The 23,304-nt window shown below is 43.6% G+C and overlaps 1 protein-coding gene across 1 annotated transcript; it reads left to right on the top strand.

The window, feature by feature from the left end:
* On the top strand, positions 1-23,304 carry LOC311059650 (OX-2 membrane glycoprotein-like). The gene is made up of 8 exons (XM_084077664.1): positions 1-185; positions 20,000-20,338; positions 20,722-21,015; positions 21,563-21,601; positions 21,695-21,791; positions 21,908-21,958; positions 22,117-22,179; positions 22,637-23,304. The coding sequence occupies exons 1-7, from the start codon at positions 131-133 to the stop codon at positions 22,151-22,153; spliced, it is 912 nt and encodes a 303-aa protein (XP_083933790.1). The 5' UTR covers positions 1-130; the 3' UTR covers positions 22,154-22,179; positions 22,637-23,304.

Raw genomic sequence — 23,304 nt, 5'->3', positions numbered from 1 at the left:
GACAGAACACCAGTTAGCACAGTGTGTGAAGTGGAACTTTTTGAGGTGATCACATCAATTTTCTGCTGTGTAAACCTATAATTTATTCATTTAGTTTTTTATTTTATTATTACTTTTATTTTCAACAAAAATGGCTCATCTTGCTCACACACTTGTGTTTTTTCTCCTGGTGGACTTCTCAGACGGTATGTTGATTAAATTGCTTGTACTGTATATATAATCAGTGGTGGACTGGACATTAAGTACAGTACATTTACTTGGGTAGCCTACTGTACTGCAGTATTTCTTTTGAGTATGTGTACTTTACTTGAGTATTTGTATTATTTTTGGATACCACTATATTTCAAAGACAAATATTGTACTTTTTACTCCACTATATATCTAGGATGGGAAAAAGTATACATTAAGCTCTATTTCAAATAAAGTGAAAATAGCCAATTTACAAGCTCACAATGCATCGCATCTTGACACGTTGTGAGCTCTATTTTCACAGACCACAACTGTCTATAATATAGATTAGCTAATAGATTAATTGTATTTTTTGGGGAGAGGATAACTGTTTAGGCCTACTATTTTGGGGGAGACAGCAGCAGCCTGCCTAATCTTTAATTAGCAGTATTTGTAAATGAAGGCAGTTATATTTAGGATACTTTATGACAATGGAGTCATTCATAAACTGGTACAGTACTTTAAAAGCACATTTCACAATACCTAATTATTTCTTAATTAAAGAGCCTGGGTTCTCTGAAACTGCAGCTCTATGTGTGTGCTCTGCTCTCTGCCAAGATAGCAGACAGTTTTGTCTGATTAACATCATCAGAGGTCAACCCAATTATCTCAACTGCATGTGGGATACACACACGCACGCACGCACGCACGCACGCACGCACGCACGCACGCACGCACGCACGCACACACACACACACACACACACACACACACACACACACACACACACACACACACACACACACAGTCCTCTTCCGGTTGCCCACATTTCCCTAATGACCACCCTAATGAGCACCCTTCCTTAGTGCCCAGAATGTTTTGGGGCCCACCTTTCCTGTTACCAGTAAAACTATGCCTAACCCTTAATACCCTAAGCCTAACCTCAGTAAAACTATGCCTAAACCTAACCTTTAGTATTTGCAGTGTCATCGCAAGACAAACAAAGTTGAGCTCAGTCATGAGTCAGCAGTGTGTGCAGCTGACCATAAGATGTTGACACGACAGAAACAGTTAGCACAGTGTATGAAGTTGAACTTTTTGAGGTGATCACTTCAGTTTTCTGCTGCTCCTCTCTTGTGTAGACCTATAATTTATTTATTTCATTTTTTTTATTTTATCATTATTTTGAAACAAAAATGGCTCATCTCGCTCACACACTTGTGTGTTGATTAAATTGCCTGTATAATCAGCGGTGGACATTGAGTACATTTACTTGTCTACTGTACTTAAGTAAAATTAAAAGGGATATTCCACCGCGCCTCAAGCCGAAATCAGGCTGATCCGGTGTGTCTCAGGAGCGGACACATATAACTGAATAAAGAAGGAGCTGGATCAACTCGTATGATTATAGCCTTTTTATTTTAATAGCATGGTGCAAAGCACAGAAAACAAAGGTTTCAATGTGAGATTACATCTTTGTCAGGTTTTTTCTGTGCTTTGCACCCTGCTATCAAAGTGAAAAGGCTCCAATCATCCAAATTGCTCCAGCACCTTCTTTATTCAGTTAAAGGGAAAGACCAGGGTCTTTTTTTCTTATTTCCACACAACAGCTCTAAGGTGTGTTAAAGACATAGTTCGATGTTGAAAATGAGTGGTCTTCCCCTTTAAATGTTTTGAGTATTGTGTACTTTCTTTGAGTTTTTTTGGATGCCACTGTATTTCAAAGACAAATATTGTACTTTTTACTCCACTACATTTCTAGGAGGGGAAAACGTACATTAAGCTCTATTTCAAATATAGTGGAAAATAGACGATTTACAAGCTCACAATGCTATTCTGCATGCCTGGTTAAAAATGGATGAAGTGGTCCTTTAAACTGTTTAAAAGAAGTCAGCTGAACACATGATGGTGCACACATTACATATTAGTGAAGTCTCCACTAGTGGGGGGCAGGGAGAGGTTGGATGTAAATTAGATTAGAATGACTATTCAAATCACAAGTTTCACTCTCTACACTGTTATCCTATAATCAACAACAACATTCTTGTCTAATGGGGTTCCCGTGGCACAAGATTTTCTTCTTCTTGAGTGGATGTGATGCATGTATTCAGCACCATTCAAGGGATGGCAATCTGAACAGTGACTTCAACCAGCTTTTACCTGCCGTGGCCTTGGATCTTGGCAAATCCTTGGATCTTGGCAAATCCTACTATAGCTCCACCCGATCCGCCCGCTACCATCGTGGAATTTTAATGATTCATTCAGAGATAATTCAGTGTAGCCTACTGTCAGCTTAGTTGAGGACATTCACTTCCATAAATAAGATACCAGATACCAGATGATAGGCCTATCTTTTTTTAACTGGTTAAGAATAAAAACAATATTTACTTGTGTCCATAATTACTGTAAAGGGGATGTGGAGCCAATTTTGTCAGCTGGTGTGGTATTTGTTTGAAATGTTTGTCTCAGAACAAACCTATAAGACAATGTCTGCGAAAGATCAAATCGCTCCATGTTTCGTGACATAGTGTGAGTGTACAAAGTAAAAGATAAATAAATGACAAAGAAACATAATGCAACAGTTGGTGTACAAAACTGTGTAGTCGTCACTCCGGGTGCCTCCAAGGTCACCGGATTTGACCCGGGGCGAGCGTGTTTTGGGGCGAGCGTTCTTGTATTTAATCAAATTAGTCAAAGCATATAGCTTGCTGCTTAGCAGAAATGGGAAACCAAAAATATGTTTCAAAGATATTTCAAAAAACATTTTCGATAACTCTCAATAAAATACATACCAACACATACTGTATGTTGGCGTTGTGTTTACAGTATGTATATGTAGCCTAGTCTACACATTAGGACCTATTTTAACACAAAAGGTTACACACACACACACACACACACACACACACACACACACACACACACACACACACACACACACACACACACACACACACACACACACACACACACACACACACACATTTTAAAAAGGTGACATGGGGCACAATTATAGTAAAAAAAAAGTCATTACTTACATACATAGCACAATTGTGTATTCATATTCATACTTGATTAAAGTCTGTGGGCTTATGCATTGCATGCAGTTGTGGTTTGTGGTAAAAGAGTGTTTCAAGACACAGGGAGTTGCCTTTTCCGTTGCCTTTTCCATTGTTTCGACAGAACAAATAAATGCAGTCATCAGTTATATTTAGGATATTTTATGACAATGGGGTCATTCATAAACGGGTACAGTACTTTAAAAGCACATTGCACAATACCTAACTATGTCTTAATTAAATAGCCTAATAACATACTAGGCCTACACAGTAGTCTAATGAATCCCAACAAGTCTTGTAAAAACTGGGGTCTGGGTTCTCTGAAACTGCAGCTCTGTGTTTGTGCTCTGCGCTCTGGCAAAACAGCAGACAGTTTTGTCTGATTAACATCATCAGAGCCCAACCCAATTATCTCAACTGCATGTGGCAAATAAACTCTTATATTCTAATCTAGCCTATACTTTTGTGTTTGGGGGGTTTGTGAGAGATCACACAGGAATGCATTCTCACAGGCACGCTGAAACATTGGTGAACGCCAGGTCAGAAAGAACAGCACCCCAGCAACTACCAAAGTTGAAACATTTTTTTTTTGTATTTTTTTTAAAGCATCCTGACTCCTGACTTCAGGTGCCCACTTTTCTCTAGTGCCCACTCTTCTCCCCCCAAAGTGCCCACTATTCCGGGTGCCCACATTTCCCTAATGCCCACTCATCCTAGTGAACAGTTTTCCCGATGCCCTCTCTTCTCTAGTGCCCACTTCCCCCCCCCCCGACACACACACACAAAGGGGCCACTCTTCCGGGTGCCACATTTCCCTAATGACCACCCTTCCTTAGTGCCCAGAATGTTTTGGGACCCACCTTTCCTGTTACCAGTAAAACTATGCCTAACCCTAATACCCTAACCTCAGTAAAACTATGCCTAAACTTTAAACCTAACTTTAAAGGGATAGTTCACCCCCAAAATGACTTTTTTTCTATCAATTAGTAGTCACCCTATGGAAACTTGAATGAATGGATATTTTTTTTGTTTTTGTTGCATTCCTAAGACAATAATTTGATGGCCGGCAGCGGTTCTGGTAGGAGACACAAAGGAGACTCTTTGTGTCTCCTACCGGAACCGCTGCCTACCTCTGGTTGACTTAGGAATGCGACAGAAACAAAAAAATATCCATGAATTCAAGTCTCCATTGGGTGACTACTCGATAGAACCATTTTTTGGGGGGGGGGGGGGGGTGAACTATCCCTTTAAATAACCTCAGTAAAACTAAGTCTTACTCTCTGCTGGTCTTTCTCAAGCGCACAGTGGGCAGAAGTGTGCACGGTCTGGACATGCATGCGATTACAGTAAATGGCTGGAAACTTGGCTGCCTTCTTTGTGCACCCCATGGGTGAGTGTCATAATAAACCACCAGCATAATACCTTATAGCCAAGAGGTGTATCCACCATAGAGGCAGTTGGCATGCAGCTGCCTGCCTATAGTGAGCTCTTGCCTGCTATGAAAGACTGTCCGCAGGGACAAAAAAAAACTAAATGCTTTGCCCTCTGCGTAATGATAGATGGAAAATCACCTCCCCCAACAACTACTCCAAACGTGTGGTTTTCTTTCTTTCTTTTTTCATGAAAAAGAGATGGATCATCTCGCTCGCACACTTTTGTTTGTTCTACTGGTGGACTTCTCAGAGGGTAGGTTCATTTAATTCAAATGTAAATATAAACAATATAGCTGCAAGCAGCGATAATACGGGGCCAGTGAATAGAGAGAGAGAGAGACATGGAAACGGAATAGATTGAAGAGAGAGAGAGAGTGACATGGAAACAATAGATTGATGAGAGAGAGAGATGGAAACATAATGGTTTGATTGGACATCTCAACCTACTGCCATTAACAGGATTCGAACTCTCAACCTTCAGACTAATAGGCTGCAACACTACCTATAGTGCTATAGCTTTGTCCAGGCTGATATTGTCAGTTGAAGATCATAAACTCTTGCCTTCTTTCATGAACCAAGCCCCTGTTTCACTAACACTAAGATCACTCGTTCACAAACCATTTACCAATGAAGAAATTGTACATCTCCTCAGAACCAAAACTAGTGAAATTAGCCGATCTACAAGCTCACAAACCATGAAAAGTTGTGAGATTGTAGATCAGCTATTTTCAGAATGAAGTATGTCATACGTTGAAAAAGCGTACTCTCAAATAAGCATTTCAGGTTATCTTTACCATTTGCACATGTATTCATTGATACAGTCATGTTGTTTGCAATTCAACTTAAATTATGTCTGCATCAAGTGAGGCTTCAACTGGCGACCTTGAGATTGTGAGGCATTCATTTAAGGGAGACGCCATTGGCCCAACAGACAAGTAACTGTGAAAAAGGAGATCACACAGATGATACAGTTTCACTCAAATAGCTGAAAAATCCTGGATTTAAATGTTTTTCTAACTGCTAAAAATTGCGGACAATCTAAGGGCGGAGCTTACTGGTCAAAGCGATAGATGTGTTCCTCATGAGTCAAGGCACAAGTGTAAGCAAGTTTCACGACTTTCGGCCAAACGAGGCATGACTTATGCCTGTTTAAAGTCTGCCTTTTCAAAAAATTGCTATAGCGCCCCCTTTTGGCCAATTGGAGTAAGATTGGTTTCAGTGATATTTGGAATGACCCTGTGCATTTCTGCAAAGTTTCAAAGAAATGTGAGTCTGCATGTATGTTTTAGGCACAGGTGAATAATTTTCATAAAACTGTAATAGTTAAAATATATCTCCTCCTGGGATTTTTGAGCAATCTGCACGAAACGTTTACCACTTGAACTTTGGACCTCTGCCTACAAAAATTTCCAACGGATTTTCCATAAGTGAAAAAATGCAGAAGTTAGGAGCCAATGACTGTTTTTCATATAATTCAAAATGGTGGGAGATCTAAAGGTCAGAGGTCAAAAGTCAGACCACGAAAGTTGTCGGGAATGAAGAGACGCATGTGCGTATCGAAGTTTCATGGTTGTAGGTCAAACAGGGCATGAGTTGTACCTGTTCAAAGTTGGCACTTTCAATTGAGTGCTATAGCGCCACCCTTTGACGAATGAGTGTGAGAATTATTTCTTGGTAGTTTTTCATGAGCATCTACCATATGGCCGAGTTTCGTAAAAAGCGTATGCACGGTTAAGCCAGAACTGGCAAAAACAAGTATTTTTCAAACTGCTCAAAATTGCGGAAAATCTAAGGGCGGAGCTTAATGGTCAAATCGATACGTGTGTTCCTCATGAGTCAAGGCACACGTGTAAGCAAGTTTCACGACTTTCGGCCAAACGAGGCATGACTTATGCCTGTTTAAAGTCTGCCTTTTCAAAAAATTGCTATAGCGCCCCCTTTTGGCCAATTGGAGTAAGATTGGTTTCAGTGATATTTGGAATGACCCTGTACATTTCTGCAAAGTTTCAAAGAAATGTGAGTCTGCATGTATGTTTTAGGCACAGATGAATAATTTTCTTTAAACTGTAATAGTTAAAATCTATCTCCTCCTGGGATTTTTTAGCAATCTGCACGAAACGTTTAGCACTTGAACCTTGGACCACTGCCTACAAAAATTTCCAACGGATTTTCCATAAGTGAAAAAATGCAGAAGTTAGGAGCCAATGACTGTTTTTCATATAATTCAAAATGGTGGGAGATCTAAAGGTCAGAGGTCAAAAGTCAGAGGGTGAAAGTTGTTCAGCATGAGGAGACGCATATGTGTATCCAAGTTTCATGGCTGTAGGTCAAACAGGGCATGAGTTGTACCTGGTCAAAGTTGGCATTTTCAATTGAGTGCTATAGCGCCACCTTTGGACGAAAGATTGTGAGAATTATTTTTTGATCGTTTTTCATGACCATATACCATATGGCCGAGTTTCGTAAAAAGCGACAGCGCGGTTCAGCCAGAACTGCGAAAAGTGGCAGAAGAAGAAGAAGTGACAGAATACTGCCAATAACAATACGTGTCCAGAGCAGAGCTCTGGCCCCGTAATAATAAGCTTCGGGTTTCAGCAGCCCATACCTTTTCAGCTTACTGTACATGCTGTACATACATACAGTACATATACAGACAGACAGACAGACAGACAGACAGACAGACAGGCAGGCAGGCAGGCAGGCAGGCAGGCAGACAGACAGACAGACATGCATACATACTGTATAGACAGACAGACAGGATTTGCACAATTTCTCAGCTAAAAGAATATTATATATGTATGTATGTGTGTGTGTGTGTGTGTGTGCGTGCGTGCGTGCGTGCGTGCGTGCACGTGTGTAAAAAATCAAATAAGGGAAAAGTTAAAAAGCCATTGATATGGTTATTTCATAATGGAATTTGTTTAAAAAAATGGCATAACCCAATCAGAGAGAGAGAGAGAGAGAGAGAGAGAGAGAGAGAGAGAGAGAGAGAGAGAGAATGGAATTTGTTTAAAAAATGGCATTAGCCATGGGTTAAGCCATGCGTATAGCCATGGGTTATGCCATGCGTATAGCCATGGGTTATGCCCATGCAGGGTGTCTGATCTGAGGATAGCTGACAGCTGACATACTCAATGCTTTCAGTACTCGTGATTAAGTAAAAAAAAGAAAAGAAGAAGTTTACTAGTTCAGCCATTCAGTAGGCATGTTTTCTCGCTGTGAAATAAACTTAAATGAACTTGTTAGAGGGATCACTGTTCTGCTTTCACACGGGGGACACATTGGGGACATGTGAATTTGGGCCTTTTTCCCCCATCTTTTTTTCTGGTATTATTTTATTTTATGGGAGACCTGTTTCGGTATAGGTAACCAGAGAACAGGCACCTGAACGTGTCGAATGGTTTTGGGGGAGAATAGTTTTTTTCAATGGCAGAGAGACAGGATTTGCAACATTTTCCAGCCCAGAATACATCTTTGAATAAATAATGATTATCTGTGCTGCTGGTAGTTACAATAGGACACCAACATAACAACATATATATTCTTACTCCCAAATAGTAGGCTAGTGACTTCATGGGACAAATTGTGTGGCAGCGAGGACACTGATAATTATTATTTAAATGCCTGGCTTACTTTGATCAGAGGTGAGGGGGCAAACTTTTCGGTTTCTGGTCTAGATGGTGACAGCAGACCCACCAGCTGCACATTGAAGGTTTTTGTGGATTATTGCAGTGGCCAGTTATTATAGTTAGTATTGTTGTCTCGCTCTCGATGTGTCCATTGATTGCATTTGCTGGCATACTGTACTTGTTGATTTAGCCTATAACCTAGCTAGTGTAGAATCCAATTCTTTAACACACTGTGGGGAACTGATCAAAGCCAAACACAAAATGCAGGGTACAAGCCCACTTAAGGGTATTTATTTGACACCTTTTCAGATATATGACCCGCAGGCCCTTGGTATTACTTTTTATGTAACTTCAAATAATAAAGTCCAACTCAAAATTCACCCCGGGTCGGGGTATTTTCGTGCATCACAATGTCTCTTTGCTTGGATCCGTGCGCCACAGCGTCATCGCTCAGTATCCATGCATTGTGCTCAGGTATGTGTGCTTAACTCCCACAGGTTGCCTAGGAGTAAACAGAGAGCGTCCTTTAACACTACAATTCATAAACATTCAGTAATGTGCAGGAATAGTGGAGAATTGCCTTACCGCCTGTAGCACCCGTCCATTCACCAGGAGAGCCAATGCCAGACTGAGACAGAGTAGCCACTTTTGTAGATTGGTGCCACACCTAACCTGTCGTCGCAGCTGCACTCAGTTGGGGCTGATTCATGATGGTGAGTGGCAGGTAACGCCCTTCTATGACGCTGCCCAGGCTGGTGCGCTCCCTGCGAGGTCTCCCTCTGTCTCTGTCCCATGGCCTCTCCCTGGTGTGGTGCTTACCTGACAGGCGGCATTGTGGCGATACTCCACATATCCCCCCCCTAAGCCCGCCGCTTGGTCCGGGGGCTTCCAGCTCCTCTACTTCATACATGCGGGACAGGGCGTCTGCGTGTGGAATGTCCTTCCCGGGCCGGTGCTCCACCTTGAAACAATAGTCTTGTAGCTCCAGGAACCACCGCGTCACTCTGGCGTTCCGGTCCTTGTTGGTGGCCATCCATTTTAGGGGTGCATGATCTGTAATGAGGGTAAAGGTACGGCCCCACAGGTAATAACGTAGGTGGTGAATAGCCCATTTCACCGCTAAACACTCTTTTTCTACTGTTGCATAATTTTTCTCATGGTCTAGTAACTTTCTGCTCACGTAGGTAATTGGATGCTCCTCGCCATCAAATACCTGTGCGAGGACCGCCCCCAACCCGGTGCCCGACGCGTCTGTGTGGAGGACGAAGGGCCGGCTGAAGTCGGGGGCTTTTAACACTGGCTCCTCACAGAGCGCGCTCTTCAAGGTCTGGAACGCGGCCTCCGTCTCGGCCGTCCAGACAATGTGGTTGGGGCGCTTTTGACATGTCAGATCATACAGTGGGGCTGCAATAGTAGAGTAGTTTTTTACAAATTTTTGATAATAAGCCATGAGGCCAAGGAATGATTTTACTTGCTTTTTTGTCCTGGGCTGGGGCCATTCCCGAATCCGCTCCACTTTACGCGTCTGGGGCCGCACACACCCTCGTCCGATCGTGAAACCCAAGTAGTCGGTCTCCGTCAGGCCGATGCGGCATTTTTTGGCGTTGGCCGTCAGCCCGGCTCGTCTGAGCGCCCCGAGGATGGCGTGGAGGTGCTGCAGATGGAGGCTCCAGCTCGGGCTGTGGATCACGATGTCGTCCAGGTAAGCGGCAGCGTAGTCTCGGTGGGGGCGGAGTACACGGTCCATCAGCCGTTGGAAAGTGGCGGGCGCGCCATGGACTCCGAACGGCAGCACCGTGTATTGGAACAGCCCGTCGGGCGTGGAGAACGCTGTCTTCGCCTTGGCCCGGTCCGTCAGCGGCACCTGCCAGTAGCCCTTGGTCAGGTCCAGCGTGCTGACGAACCGGGCCGGGCCCAGGCGCTCGATCAGTTCATCCACTCGGGGCATCGGGTATGCGTCAAAGGCGGAGACGTCATTCAATTTTCGAAAGTCATTACAGAAGCGCAGCGTCCCGTCTGGCTTCGGCACTATCACGATCGGGCTGGACCATGGACTGTAAGACTCCTCGATAACTCCCAACTCTAGCATCTTGGCCACCTCTTCTTTAATGGCAATTCGTCTGGCTTCAGGGATTCGATACGGCCGCTGGCGCACTATTTTCCCAGGGTCCGTGCGTATATCGTGCCTGATGAGCGTGGTTCGGCCGGGGAGTTCGGAGAAGATGTCCCGGTTCCGCCCCAGCAGGTCCTTGATGTCCTGTGTCTGGGCTGGGACAAGGTCTTCTCCTATGGGCACCGGGGGCAACGTCTGCGCGGGCACGGTGGTCATCAGCGCGGGCAGCGGTAGTCGGGGGGCTGAGATCCACTTCTTCAAGATGTTGACATGGTAGATTTGGTAGCCTTTTCGTCTGCCGGGCTGGCTCACCCGATAGTCCACGGGCCCCATCTTCTCCACGACCTCGTATGGTCCCTGCCACTTCGCCAGGAATTTGCACTCCGAGCTGGGGACCAACACCAGGACCTTCTCTCCCACCTGGAACTCGCGGAGCGTGGCGCCTCGATTGTATATGCGAGCCTGGTCCCGTTGCGCTTTTTCCATATGCTCTCGTACCAGGGGCCATATGGTCTTCGCCCGGGCCTGGAGACGCTCCACGTGTTCCACCACACTGCGGTGGGGAGAAGGCTGGCGCTCCCAGGTTTCCTTGGCGATGTCCAATAGGCCACGGGGCCTCCGGCCATACACCAGCTCAAATGGTGAGAACCCCGTGGACGATTGTGGTACCTCTCTGATGGCAAAAAGCACATACGGAATCAACTGGTCCCAGTCTTTCCCGTCCACATCAGTTAGTTTTTTCAGCATTTTTTTTAGAGTTTGATTAAACCTCTCGACTAAACCGTCCGTCTGTGGGTGGTAGACGGAGGTGCGAATGCGCTTCACTTTCAGCCATTTATACAGTTGTGACATTACTCGGGACATGAAACAGGTGCCTTGATCCGTTAGTACTTCCTCTGCTATGCCCACCCGACTAAACAGCATCAACAACTCGTGGGCCACCGCTTTAGCCGAGGCCGCCCGCAGGGGAATGGCCTCGGGATATCGAGTGGCATAGTCTAGTATCACTAAGATATAGCGGTGACCGCGACTGGATTTCGGCAATGGGCCCACAATGTCCATGGCAAGGCGTGAAAATGGCACTTCGATTATCGGCATTGGTACCAGAGGATTATGAAACGTGGGCCGTGGAGCGGTCTTCTGACATTCAGAGCAACCCTTGCAAAAGTCTTCTACTGCCTGCTTAACCCCGGGCCAGTAGAAGCGGGCCAATATGCGCTCGTATGTCTTCTGTATTCCTAAGTGCGCTCCTAGTTGGTGCGTGTGTCCTAAATATAACACCCGTGACACATATTCTCTTGGTACCAGTAGTTGCTCGACTAGGTCCCCCCCCTTGTCCAACACACCCCGATATAACAAGTCTTTTTTTACAAGGAAGAATGGGGGATTCAATGCACTCACCCCCTCACATTTCTTTCCGTCGATGGCGGCCACGTTCTGGCGCGCCATGTCCAGATTCGGGTCGGTCCACTGCGCCGTGGCGAACCCCCCAGCCCGGGGTGGTTCGAGAGCTTCGACGCCGGGGAATTCGGCGAAGGGGTCCGCAACATCAGCGGGGCCCGCGGCCCCCTGGCTTGACGTGGCCTGTGTGCCCTCCACCTCCCGTCTCTGGTCTTTTCCTCTCCTCTCATTTCTCTCGTCTCTCTCGTCTCTCTCGTCTCTCTCACCTCTCTCGTCTCTCTCATCTCTCGTGTCTCTCTCGTCTCCCCCATCCCCTGCCGGGGAGCTGTCACTCAGGCCGGCCGGCGTGGCGGCGCGGAACGCGGGGCAGGCGTGGAGCGCGCCTGGAGGCGCCGGGCGCGGGGCGCGTCGGCGACAGTGGCGGGCTGTGCCGCGTAGTAGGCCGGGGTCCCAGTACCGGGCGAAGAGGACGCAGTCGGCGCCGATCAGCAGTGGCACGGGCAGGTTGGGCACGACCCCGGCTGGCACCACTGCGTCCCCCCGGGGCGTCTGGACGCGGAGCTGTGTCACCGGATAGTGACGCACATCGCCATGGACACAGGTTACTGGAACGGTGGTGGAGCTGAGCTTTCCGGCCAGGTCTGCTCGTACGAGAGTCACCGCGCTGCCGGAATCGAGCAGGGCGTGCGTGTCGGTTCGGCCTATCTTCACGGGCAGGCGCGTCTGGCGGTGAGGGCTGGTACCGGTGTGCAGACAGGGCCGCGCGCTGTCGGAGCTGGCTGCTGTCCCCATGGAAACGTCGCGCTCTCTCTCGGGACACGACCAGGATATGTGGTCCGCCTGTCCACATACATAGCAGCGGCGTTGATGTGGGCCTCGGGTGGGCCCTTCGGCCACCGCGGCCTCTGTCCGGGCGGCAGGTGGGTTCGGTGGCGTCGATCTTCGACGGTCGCGGCCGGGCTTCTCCTCTCCAGGGCCCTTGGCGGCTTCGGTGCGCGTGGTCCTCATCATGTCCACGCTCACTTGGTGGTTCTCCAAGAGGGCCACGAGTGCCTCCAGTGAACTCGGACTCACTTGGGAGGCGTATCTGCGGGCGTCAGGCGGCAACGAACGTATGCATCGGTCGATCACTAAGCGGTCGATGATAGGTGGATCTCCCCCGGTGGTAAGCCAGCTATGGGCGCTGCGCAGTAGAGCCGCCACCTGCGGTCGGGGTGGAAAGGCCGAGTTGTAGGCCCAGCTGTGGTAGCGCTGCGCTCGAGCTGGGAGGCTGTAGCCCTGGGTGGCGAGGATGGCGTCCTTCAGTTTCCTGTAATCTCTGGCATCGGCGAGGGTTAAGTCCCGGCACACACGCTGGGCCTCGCCGGTGAGGAATGGGGCCAAGAGTGAGGCCCAGTCTCCGACTGGCCACCTCTCTCGGGCTGCGGTGCGCTCAAACACCTCCAGGTACGCTTCAATATCATCTTCTGGTGTCAATTTAGTGAGTACTTCTCTAGGGGCGCGTGTGCTAGCCACATCACGGCTAATCCTGTCAATTAATTTTTGTACCGCTGTCTGCAAATCTGTTTGGCTCCTCAACAGGGCCGTAAGTGCGTTGGCCTGCTCCATGTTTTTTTTTTTTTTTGGGTTTGGCGTGGATCAGAATACCCGTATTCTCCACCAAATGTGGGGAACTGATCAAAGCCAAACACAAAATGCAGGGTACAAGCCCACTTAAGGGTATTTATTTGACACCTTTTCAGATATATGACCCGCAGGCCCTTGGTATTACTTTTTATGTAACTTCAAATAATAAAGTCCAACTCAAAATTCACCCCGGGTCGGGGTATTTTCGTGCATCACAATGTCTCTTTGCTTGGATCCGTGCGCCACAGCGTCATCGCTCAGTATCCATGCATTGTGCTCAGGTATGTGTGCTTAACTCCCACAGGTTGCCTAGGAGTAAACAGAGAGCGTCCTTTAACACTACAATTCATAAACATTCAGTAATGTGCAGGAATAGTGGAGAATTGCCTTACCGCCTGTAGCACCCGTCCATTCACCAGGAGAGCCAATGCCAGACTGAGACAGAGTAGCCACTTTTGTAGATTGGTGCCACACCTAACCTGTCGTCGCAGCTGCGCTCAGTTGGGGCTGATTCATGATGGTGAGTGGCAGGTAACGCCCTTCTATGACGCTGCCCAGGCTGGTGCGCTCCCTGCGAGGTCTCCCTCTGTCTCTGTCCCATGGCCTCTCCCTGGTGTGGTGCTTACCTGACAGGCGGCATTGTGGCGATACTCCACAACACATACGAGTATGTGGGTGGCGTGGCCGATTCCACCATTGTCCTGTAAGTGCAAACAACACATGTATCAGCATTGAGTTTGTGAGATGGATTGTATACCATGACATATTTTTTCAGTTCTAAGTATTGTAGTGCAGGGACCTGCAAACACGCAAGAAGCACATTTCCCTGCACCACCAACACACTCAAGTGACCTTGTAATCATTTCCCTTATTTCTACGTAGTAGGATGTGACGTCACTGTATCTAAATCTATCCATGAATCAACTTATGAGAGGCGACACAGTTGTAGGTCACTGGGGTATCTGGGGTGCAATATATATAGTTTTAGTAGCTATAGGGAAGTAATTGCTTCGATTGCTCCATTTTTGCCCAAAACGTTGCACCCTATCTCCTCCTTCATACTTTCACCGGTCCTAGAAAGTTCTACTGGCCACCAACACAGTCAGCCCACGCTGTGTCTTATGTCTATTTTCTAGTTTATGCTCGATATATGTAATTCAAAATCACACCCAGTGTGAAGTGGGCGGTGTGTGGTCATCACAACATGACTCGCTTTAAAAAAAGGATAAATTCCTTTTTTTAAAGTCCATACTGCTATTCATAGGGCTGCACATGTGTCATGTGTTTCGCTAGCCAATGACAGTCCTGAATTTGCAAAGTCAGCCAATCACATTACAGTTAGTGGTGATGACACTAGCTGTAATGTGATTGGCTGATATGAAAAAAGTATCGATTTGCATTAACAATGGAAGGGTTAGGGGGTACACACATTTTTTGGTCGGTGTCCAAAACTCACTTATAGGGGGCGGCTACACCGCCCCAAAAAACAAACAAATAATGGTGAATGTGGTACACGAGACGAGAACAACCCCCGTACCACAAACAATCAATATACTGTATAAATAAAAATACATATACAAATACTAAACATAAACACATGTAAATACATTAAGTAAAATAACTGAACTTTTCCATGAGATTCACTGCAGCACTAAACATACAGTATGTAAACTTCTTTCAGTGAGTGCATACTGTATCTGATAGAGTCATTTTGATTGATCATAATTTGTCTAGTGTCATATACCTGCTTTAAATGTCAAATTAATATAATAGCTGCTCATATTGGCCTAATTCTGTCATGTCTCCTATTTTCTCCTGTCTCTGTCTATGCGAGGTCAAACAGTTACAGGCCTCTCTGTGGTTATCTTTGTTTTAAGAACACTGTATCTCGATGTTCTCCTCTGCGCTAACAATTCCTTCAGCGCCACTGAAGTCATCACTGACCAGTGACAGGTCAGACCCGGGGTCAACGTGTTATTCGAGACATGTGGACGCTGTTTATTCAAAGATAAACTGTCACACCATCTTCATCATCTTCATCATCTACCATCATCATCCTCATCTGACGACGACGTAATCATCACTATCCACCAATAGCAGGATAACACCTCTGACGGCTGGACGCTCGATGTATCTTCAATGATGTCATATGTTTATGTTACTGGACGCTGTTAAAGTCCAGGGCTTTCTCTGTTTAAGGGCAGAGAGAGGCGACGACCGATGATGCGTGAACCTGCTGATACTGTAACCTTCCATTACTCTCTCTCTCTGAATAATAGACTTTCATTACATCCAATGGCTGCCTGTGTCCTGAGTCTGTTTTTTTCTTGTCGCCTTTGATGAAAGTTACCGGTACTTATATACATACTGATGTGATGTTTCTGCCATGCATAAGTATCTATACATATGGTTGATAAGGAAAAATAACAGCTCTATCAATTGGTCCAAATCGATGCCGGATATGGTTGAAACCCCTGTTTTAATACGTATCAAACGAACCAGCCTTGGGTGTAACGATGTATCACTTCTATTCAGATGAAGGTTATCTTTGAACAGTATCACATTTTTTATTTTATTTATTTTGTTTTGGACCTGCACGCGATCGCTGGACCTTTGGACTTGCCCTTTGACTCTCCACATGTCTCAAATTCCACATGGTCCAGCCATCGGAGTCAGGATCCCCGAACCATTGATTCGGTATGTATATCTTTTTATTTTATTTTACCATGGTCCAGTGATTGGGATCTCCACGTAACTTCTCCCTGTGAACCTTGATCTGATGAGTATACCTTTTATTTTATTTTATTGTCTTTACCGAACGATTTGTCTCATAAATTATCAGCCTGTTTTTAAATTACTGTTTAACACAGCTCCGCCAGGGAGTCAGTCAAGTAAAAATGTTTTATCACCTGGGAGGACATTCCCTGAATGTCTCATAAATTATCCTCTTATTTAGAATACAGTGGTCTTTATTTATGTTGTTTTATTTTCTGGCTTGTCCATTGTATATATTGATCACCACCAGACACATCCATCCTCAACGTTTTTTTACACTGATGTTTGGCTATCAGCTGTTACTTACAGTTATTTGTCTTTATTTATATATATATTTATGTAAATGCATCTAGAAATAACCCACAATCCAAACTTGGGTGTTTCGATGTATTCGTGACCATATATATAAACATATGGATTAATTTTTTTTGTACCTCGAATTACCACTTTATCACGTCATTGGTGTTCGGTTCGATTAGATTTATCTAATAATAGTTTTACACTAGGTGGGAGGGGGTTGTCTGTGTGGTGCCTACATGAATATATACTATTTCAGGTTTGTCAGTCAAAGTGTTTCATGTTCTAGATATATTAATAGATTTGTGTCCCCCACCTCCTAACCCATCCCTGGGGGGCGGGTAGGGGCTTGTTCTACCAATTCGTCCGATACTCCACTATGAGTGACGGGTAGGGGCCTGCACGTGCTACCAATTCGTCCGATACTCCACTGAGGGCTTTGTTTGACGGGTGGGGGGGGCCTACACGATTATACTTTATATATATATATATATTGAACATAGACCGATTTTATTTTGACCACTGTATGTTAAATCATCCATCCATTTAATATATTGAGCTTTAAACAATACGTTTTAAATGCCTTAATAATACATTTTATATTCCTTTGAACCAGTGAATATATTTTGCCTTAATCCTAAGTTTTAAATTCTAAGTTTTAAATTCTTTTAAATATTTTTAATATAAGTTAAACTAATAAGTAATACTAAGCCCAGTCAGGATAAAATATTTCTCATTCCAAAATTAGTTTGTTGCTGAAATATGTATGTTCGGTATGTCTGTGTGTATTAATGAACGATTGTTTTTTTTTTTCTCTCTATCTCTCTCTCTCTGTGTGGGTCCGCCAGTGCTGTCTTCTACGGTGTGTGTGGGTACTAGGGAGTGAGAGAGAGTGAAAGTTTTTATCTTTCTCTATTTTCTATGTGCGTGAGCGATTCAGCTATGCAGGCATGCGTGAATGTTTGAATGCGCGTTTGTCTGTCTCGCTCGTTCTCTAACAATTTTAGTCCAAATTTCAGTCATTTTCCAGTCAGTTAAAATTAGTTTGCCACTCTGGTCTCTAAAACTATATTACCCATAATTCCTTACAGGAAGTGTTAGTAATCCTAACTGCCACGTTGCTTGGCAACGACCTCCTCCATTGAGTTCAACTTCATTCAACCCATCTCAGTTAAATTAACCCTAATAAGACTCAATATGTTCTAATATCAATATTGGAAAAAATTAACTATAATATTAAGTTTATTATAAAGTCATTTTGAAAATATTTTATCATTTTAACTTAAGATTTTTTTGAGCTTGTAGATCTGTTTTTTTTTGGAAAAACAATAATTTCGATCTATTTTGGTGTACTTTATCTAACTCTAATATACTCCTCAGAACAAAGATGTCTATTCCTTATTTTTCATTGTTATATTTTAATTTTAAATATTTTAATTATAACTTTAAACAATGTTTGTCATTTTATTTTTATTTTTTTCTCCCGATTTTCAGTTTTCTTTTTCTTTTCTTTCTCATCAACAAATTCGTCCTCTGACACACACTATATTACAGATATATGAGTGTCAAATAGAGGGGAGTTTGATGAATGATTTGATTTAAATGTTTAATATGCTTTGCTTGTGTTTGTTTCATTTTAGAACGAGAATGTAAACCAATTCCTGGACAACAATAAGGTCACAATACCTGCGATTTGTGACATACAGGGCTAAAACTCTAATTTTATATTTTGTTCCAAACTGTTTTAAACTCTGTTTCATACTATAGTCAACTGTAGGTCTCATGCCAAACAGTAAATTTGATTTCCATCTATCTTACAGATTTCAACCAATGTCTTGGATAGATGTTTGATGCCCCCATGCCTACATGATACAATCGGGAAGTATTTCTTGAGTTTTAAGACCATTCCACGTGAGTTTTTCCCTAAATAAAGTGTAAAGTGATGTAATAAATACAGGTATCAGGAGTGTATTGTTCCATTTTCAAATACTTTGGACCGACAGGTCGACTTGTTAAATAAAGCACATGACCGCAGTTTCACACGAGGAGGGTAACTTTTCCATGGACATGCACAGAATCGGACCGGACACGTAGGTATCTGGTCAGAGTTCAATTTGAAAACGTCAGGCTGGTCAGTTTTCTCTCACTCTCAGGCTAAGCTGCCAATGTCATTAACTGTGCTGAAAATTGATCAAATCTAAACATATTTTGAAAAGGTTTGTTTGGGACAGTACATTAGCTGAGATTTTTTGAATTATAATAAAGTTATTTGCAAATTGCAAGGGAAAACTTGTGTGGTGTCTTAAAATGTCATGAAATATAACCATGTTTTGCTTCCTAGTTGAATAAAATAACCATTATATACAGTCCTTTTGAAGTACAATTTTGAATTAATATCTGAATAAATTATACAGTCCTTTTGAAGAAGTAAAAAAATGTGTATGTTATCTGAATAACTAAACCATTTATTTTTGCCCTTAAGTCATTTGAAATCTCTGTGTCCTTACTTAGTCACTGTAAGGTTTGCCTGTCTGTGTCTGATTTGGTTTGAATAATGTCACAAGGTACAAGACTTGATCAGCTTGCCCTTTGACCCTATCCAAATCATGATAAGATGTAGGCTTGATAGAGTCATTTTGATTGATCATAATTTGTCTAGTGTCATATACCTGCTTTAAATGTCAAATTAATATAATAGCTGCTCATATTGGCCTAATTCTGTCATGTCTCCTATTTTCTCCTGTCTCTGTCTATGCGAGGTCAAACAGTTACAGGCCTCTCTGTGGTTATCTTTGTTTTAAGAACACTGTATCTCGATGTTCTCCTCTGCGCTAACAATTCCTTCAGCGCCACTGAAGTCATCACTGACCAGTGACAGGTCAGACCCGGGGTCAACGTGTTATTCGAGACATGTGGACGCTGTTTATTCAAAGATAAACTGTCACACCATCTTCATCATCTACCATCATCATCCTCATCTGACGACGACGTAATCATCACTATCCACCAATAGCAGGATAACACCTCTGACGGCTGGACGCTCGATGTATCTTCAATGATGTCATATGTTTATGTTACTGGACGCTGTTAAAGTCCAGGGCTTTCTCTGTTTAAGGGCAGAGAGAGGCGACGACCGATGATGCGTGAACCTGCTGATACTGTAACCTTCCATTACTCTCTCTCTCTGAATAATAGACTTTCATTACATCCAATGGCTGCCTGTGTCCTGAGTCTGTTTTTTTCTTGTCGCCTTTGATGAAAGTTACCGGTACTTATATACATACTGATGTGATGTTTCTGCCATGCATAAGTATCTATACATATGGTTGATAAGGAAAAATAACAGCTCTATCAGTATCCTATATTAACATTACCTAATGGTTGGTGTTGTAAGATTCCTCTCCAAGAGCTGACCTTAATTAGCTCTTTGTATGCACCTTGCACGTGTTCATACAGTCAATGTTATGTACTAATAACTGTCATCTCCTCCACCTACAGGTCTATCAGAGTTGATCCAAACACAAGATCCTGTAAGGACCACGGTGGGAGAGGACGCCCGTTTCACCTGCCTGCTCACACAACCCAAGAACGTCCTTCAAGTTACATGGCAGAAGATGTTAGCAGGAGGAACAGAGGACGTTGCCAGCTACAACAAACGCTTTGGCACCAAGATCAACCCTCCCTTTCAGGGGAAAGTGGAGTTTGGAGACACAGGACTGCAGAACAGCACCATAGTGGTCAGGAATGTGACCAAAGCAGACAAGGGCTGTTATAGATGTTTATTTAATGCTTATCCTGAAGGGGCCATCTATACGAAAACCTGCCTCATAGTGGATGGTAAGAGGTTGTCCTGTGTGTGTGTGTGTGTGTGTGTGTGTGTGTGTGTGTGTGTGTGTGTGTGTGTGTGTGTGTGTGTGTGTGTGTGTGTGTGTGTGTGTGTGTGTGTGTGTGTGTGTGTGTGTGTGTGTGTGTGTGTGTGTGGAGCGTAGTTTTTCAACCTATGTGTGGAGGTTGGTGAAATAATGTAGGCGTAGTCGTGCAATGTCCTCACAAGTAGGCTATAAGACAAATTATAGGGGAGGGGGTACCAAACCAATCCATCCATCCAATTTAATCCACTTCACTGTATCTGGGGTATGGTCATGGAGGTTACAGTTCCATACTTCCCTTTCCTGGGACACATTAGCTGTACTTTAATTAATTATTGTTTGTTTTTGCAGAGCAACCAGAGCCCATATTACACGTCACACAACCCACTGGCACAGAGTTGATGGTTGTGTCCTGCTCAGCTGTGTCCCGTCCTGCTCTGACAGTAACTCTGGAGGTTCCCACACATTTAGGCTCTTCAAACTACAGCACCGTCCATTCAGTCAACACTGACGGTACCATCACAGTGACCAGCACTGTCACACTGCAGATGTTCTGTAACAACGGTACACAGGTCCACTGTGTGGTGACTCTCTCCTCTGGGCTTGTGAAGGAAGTGTCCAGTGTCATTTATTCTGACAAACAAGGTGAGAGATTTGATTTAAAGGACCACTTTCTCCATTTTCAAGGTATCTTCATATAATTGGTCCTCACTAATGGTCATAATATGGTGTCTTCTCACTGTGTGTCTCAGAGGAGGGCTGTGGACAGTTCAGAAACCTGCCTACCAGTAATCGTGAGCAGGTTTGGTATTTTCAAACACGATTTCAAACCTTTTTCTTCCTTTTTCTAAATTAATGCAAGAACAATGGCTTCTATATCAGCATGCTAACTTTCCAGGAAGATAAAGGCTGTAATGTCTATTAGCTTGGAATTTACATTGATGATGTCATTGGTAGGCAGCCTTCTGAACTGTCCACAGCCCATTAAGTAGAACCAGAGTGAGTATAGGTGGAAATGGTGCCATCTTATAATGCGCATTAGCGAGGACCAGTTTTATGAAGATATAAGGTTGAAAATGGGGGAAGTGCTCTTTTAAGGTTCAGACTCACATATTGAAGGGTAGTGACTTTCATGGATATGTAGGTGGATGGATTGTTGGATCATAGACGTTGTGATGCTTTTGTTTCACAGATGTGTGTGAGAAATGTGAAGCAGAACAGAGTGGTTGCAGTAAGTTCTTGTTCATTAATGTACCTGTTTGATCCCAAGTTATTTCATTATAAGACATAGAGTACATGAGCATTTCTCATCTTTCCCTCACAGATATCTTGGTTATATGTGCTGCTGCTGTCACTGGTGTTGGTGTAATCATCTGCATGGCAGTGGGATTAGTCTTGAGATTTAGAAAAAAAGGAACAAGGTAACATCCTGTTATTAAATGTTTTTGAGTTGCAGCTCAGCTGAACCTGAGATTATCTCTGAACATACAGTAGATGGATGACAGTACTGACTGTTGTGTTTTAAATTCTCCTGTAGGTCAAACAATGACAGTGAAATGAAACAGATGTCCCAAACAATGATCCAAGAGTAAGACAGTTAAACACCAGACTACTCTGTCTGTCTGTCTGTCTGTCTGTCTGTCTGTCTGTCTGTCTGTCTGTCTGTCCGTCCATTGGTGTACCTTAGGCATACCCCATTTTGTATAATGATTCCTGTTTTTTTTGTCTCTCTCCTAATCTTTCTAGGACAAAGGGCAATTTAATCTCTCACATTACAAGATGACCACACCCCCAACCTCATGATATCTGGTAGGTATAGGTGATTATGAATGCAGTTATAATATTAATTGGAAGTATATTGTGACTGAAATGAAAGATATGGTCAAATGTTTCCATATGTTCTGTGGTTATGTTATGTATGATTTATTGTCTAATATCGAATGAATATTCATCCCATTCAGAAGAAGGCAGTTTGATCTGCTGTCACTCTGTCAGTTTGTCTGTCATCTCTGTCATCTCTCTCTCTCTCTCTCTCTCTCTCTCTCTCTCTCTCTCTCTCTCTCTCTCTCTCTCTCTCTCTCTCTCTCTCTCTCTCTCTCTCTCTCTCTCTCTCTCTCTCTCTCTCTCTCTCTCTCTCTCTCTCTCTCTCTCTCTCTCTCTCTCTCTCTCTCTCTCTCTCTCTCTCTCTCTCTCTCTCTCTCTCTCTCTCTCTCTGGGTTTGACATAAAATGTCAAACTTGTTTTTTTTGTTCTCTTTTTTTCCAAGGGACTTTTTGTTATGTGTTATTCTGAACCTGAGTCCATGGACGAAAACAGCTGCTCATCTCTTCACACTAAAAACAACATATTGAAAGGATATTGAATTAAGCTCTGAAGATTAACACCAGAAGCTGTTTTTTTTTTTTGTTGTTTGTTCTGTTTGTATTCCTGTTTGTTTCTTGTTAGATTTTTTTGAAATTATATTTCTAAATATTATTTGATCGTTGAGCAATAAGGGATAGGACTAGATACGTTTTTAACTTCCCATGCCCTTTTCGAACACCCCAGAGTACAACATGTATTTGTTTTCATATTTGTATATTTCTTATTTTAAGTGTATTATGTTTATTTTATGTATTTCTTTGTCTTTTAACAGTGTTCAAAATAAACAATCAATCAATCAATCAATCAATAAAATAAAAAAAACTAGGACTGATGGCTGGTATTGGAATCAAATCAAACAGCTAAACCAAAGCGTTTATCAAAATGGTCTGTTCTAAGTTCTAACTCATGTCAAAGTAACCCATTTAACATGCTGAGGCACGCAGAACAGAGTGAGTAATTATGTGGTTAAAGTGCACTATCTAGTGGACAGATGTCAGAACGTTAAAACTATTCCTCTGATAATGTTTTTTGGTGTGCAAAGTTATAAACAATGTTATTAAAACAACCTTA

This window comes from Gymnoscopelus microlampas, assembly GCF_963454915.1.
Source record: "Gymnoscopelus microlampas genome assembly, chromosome: 14".
Lineage (NCBI taxonomy): Eukaryota > Metazoa > Chordata > Actinopteri > Myctophiformes > Myctophidae > Gymnoscopelus > Gymnoscopelus microlampas.
This window is presented reverse-complemented; position numbering and strand designations above follow the sequence as displayed.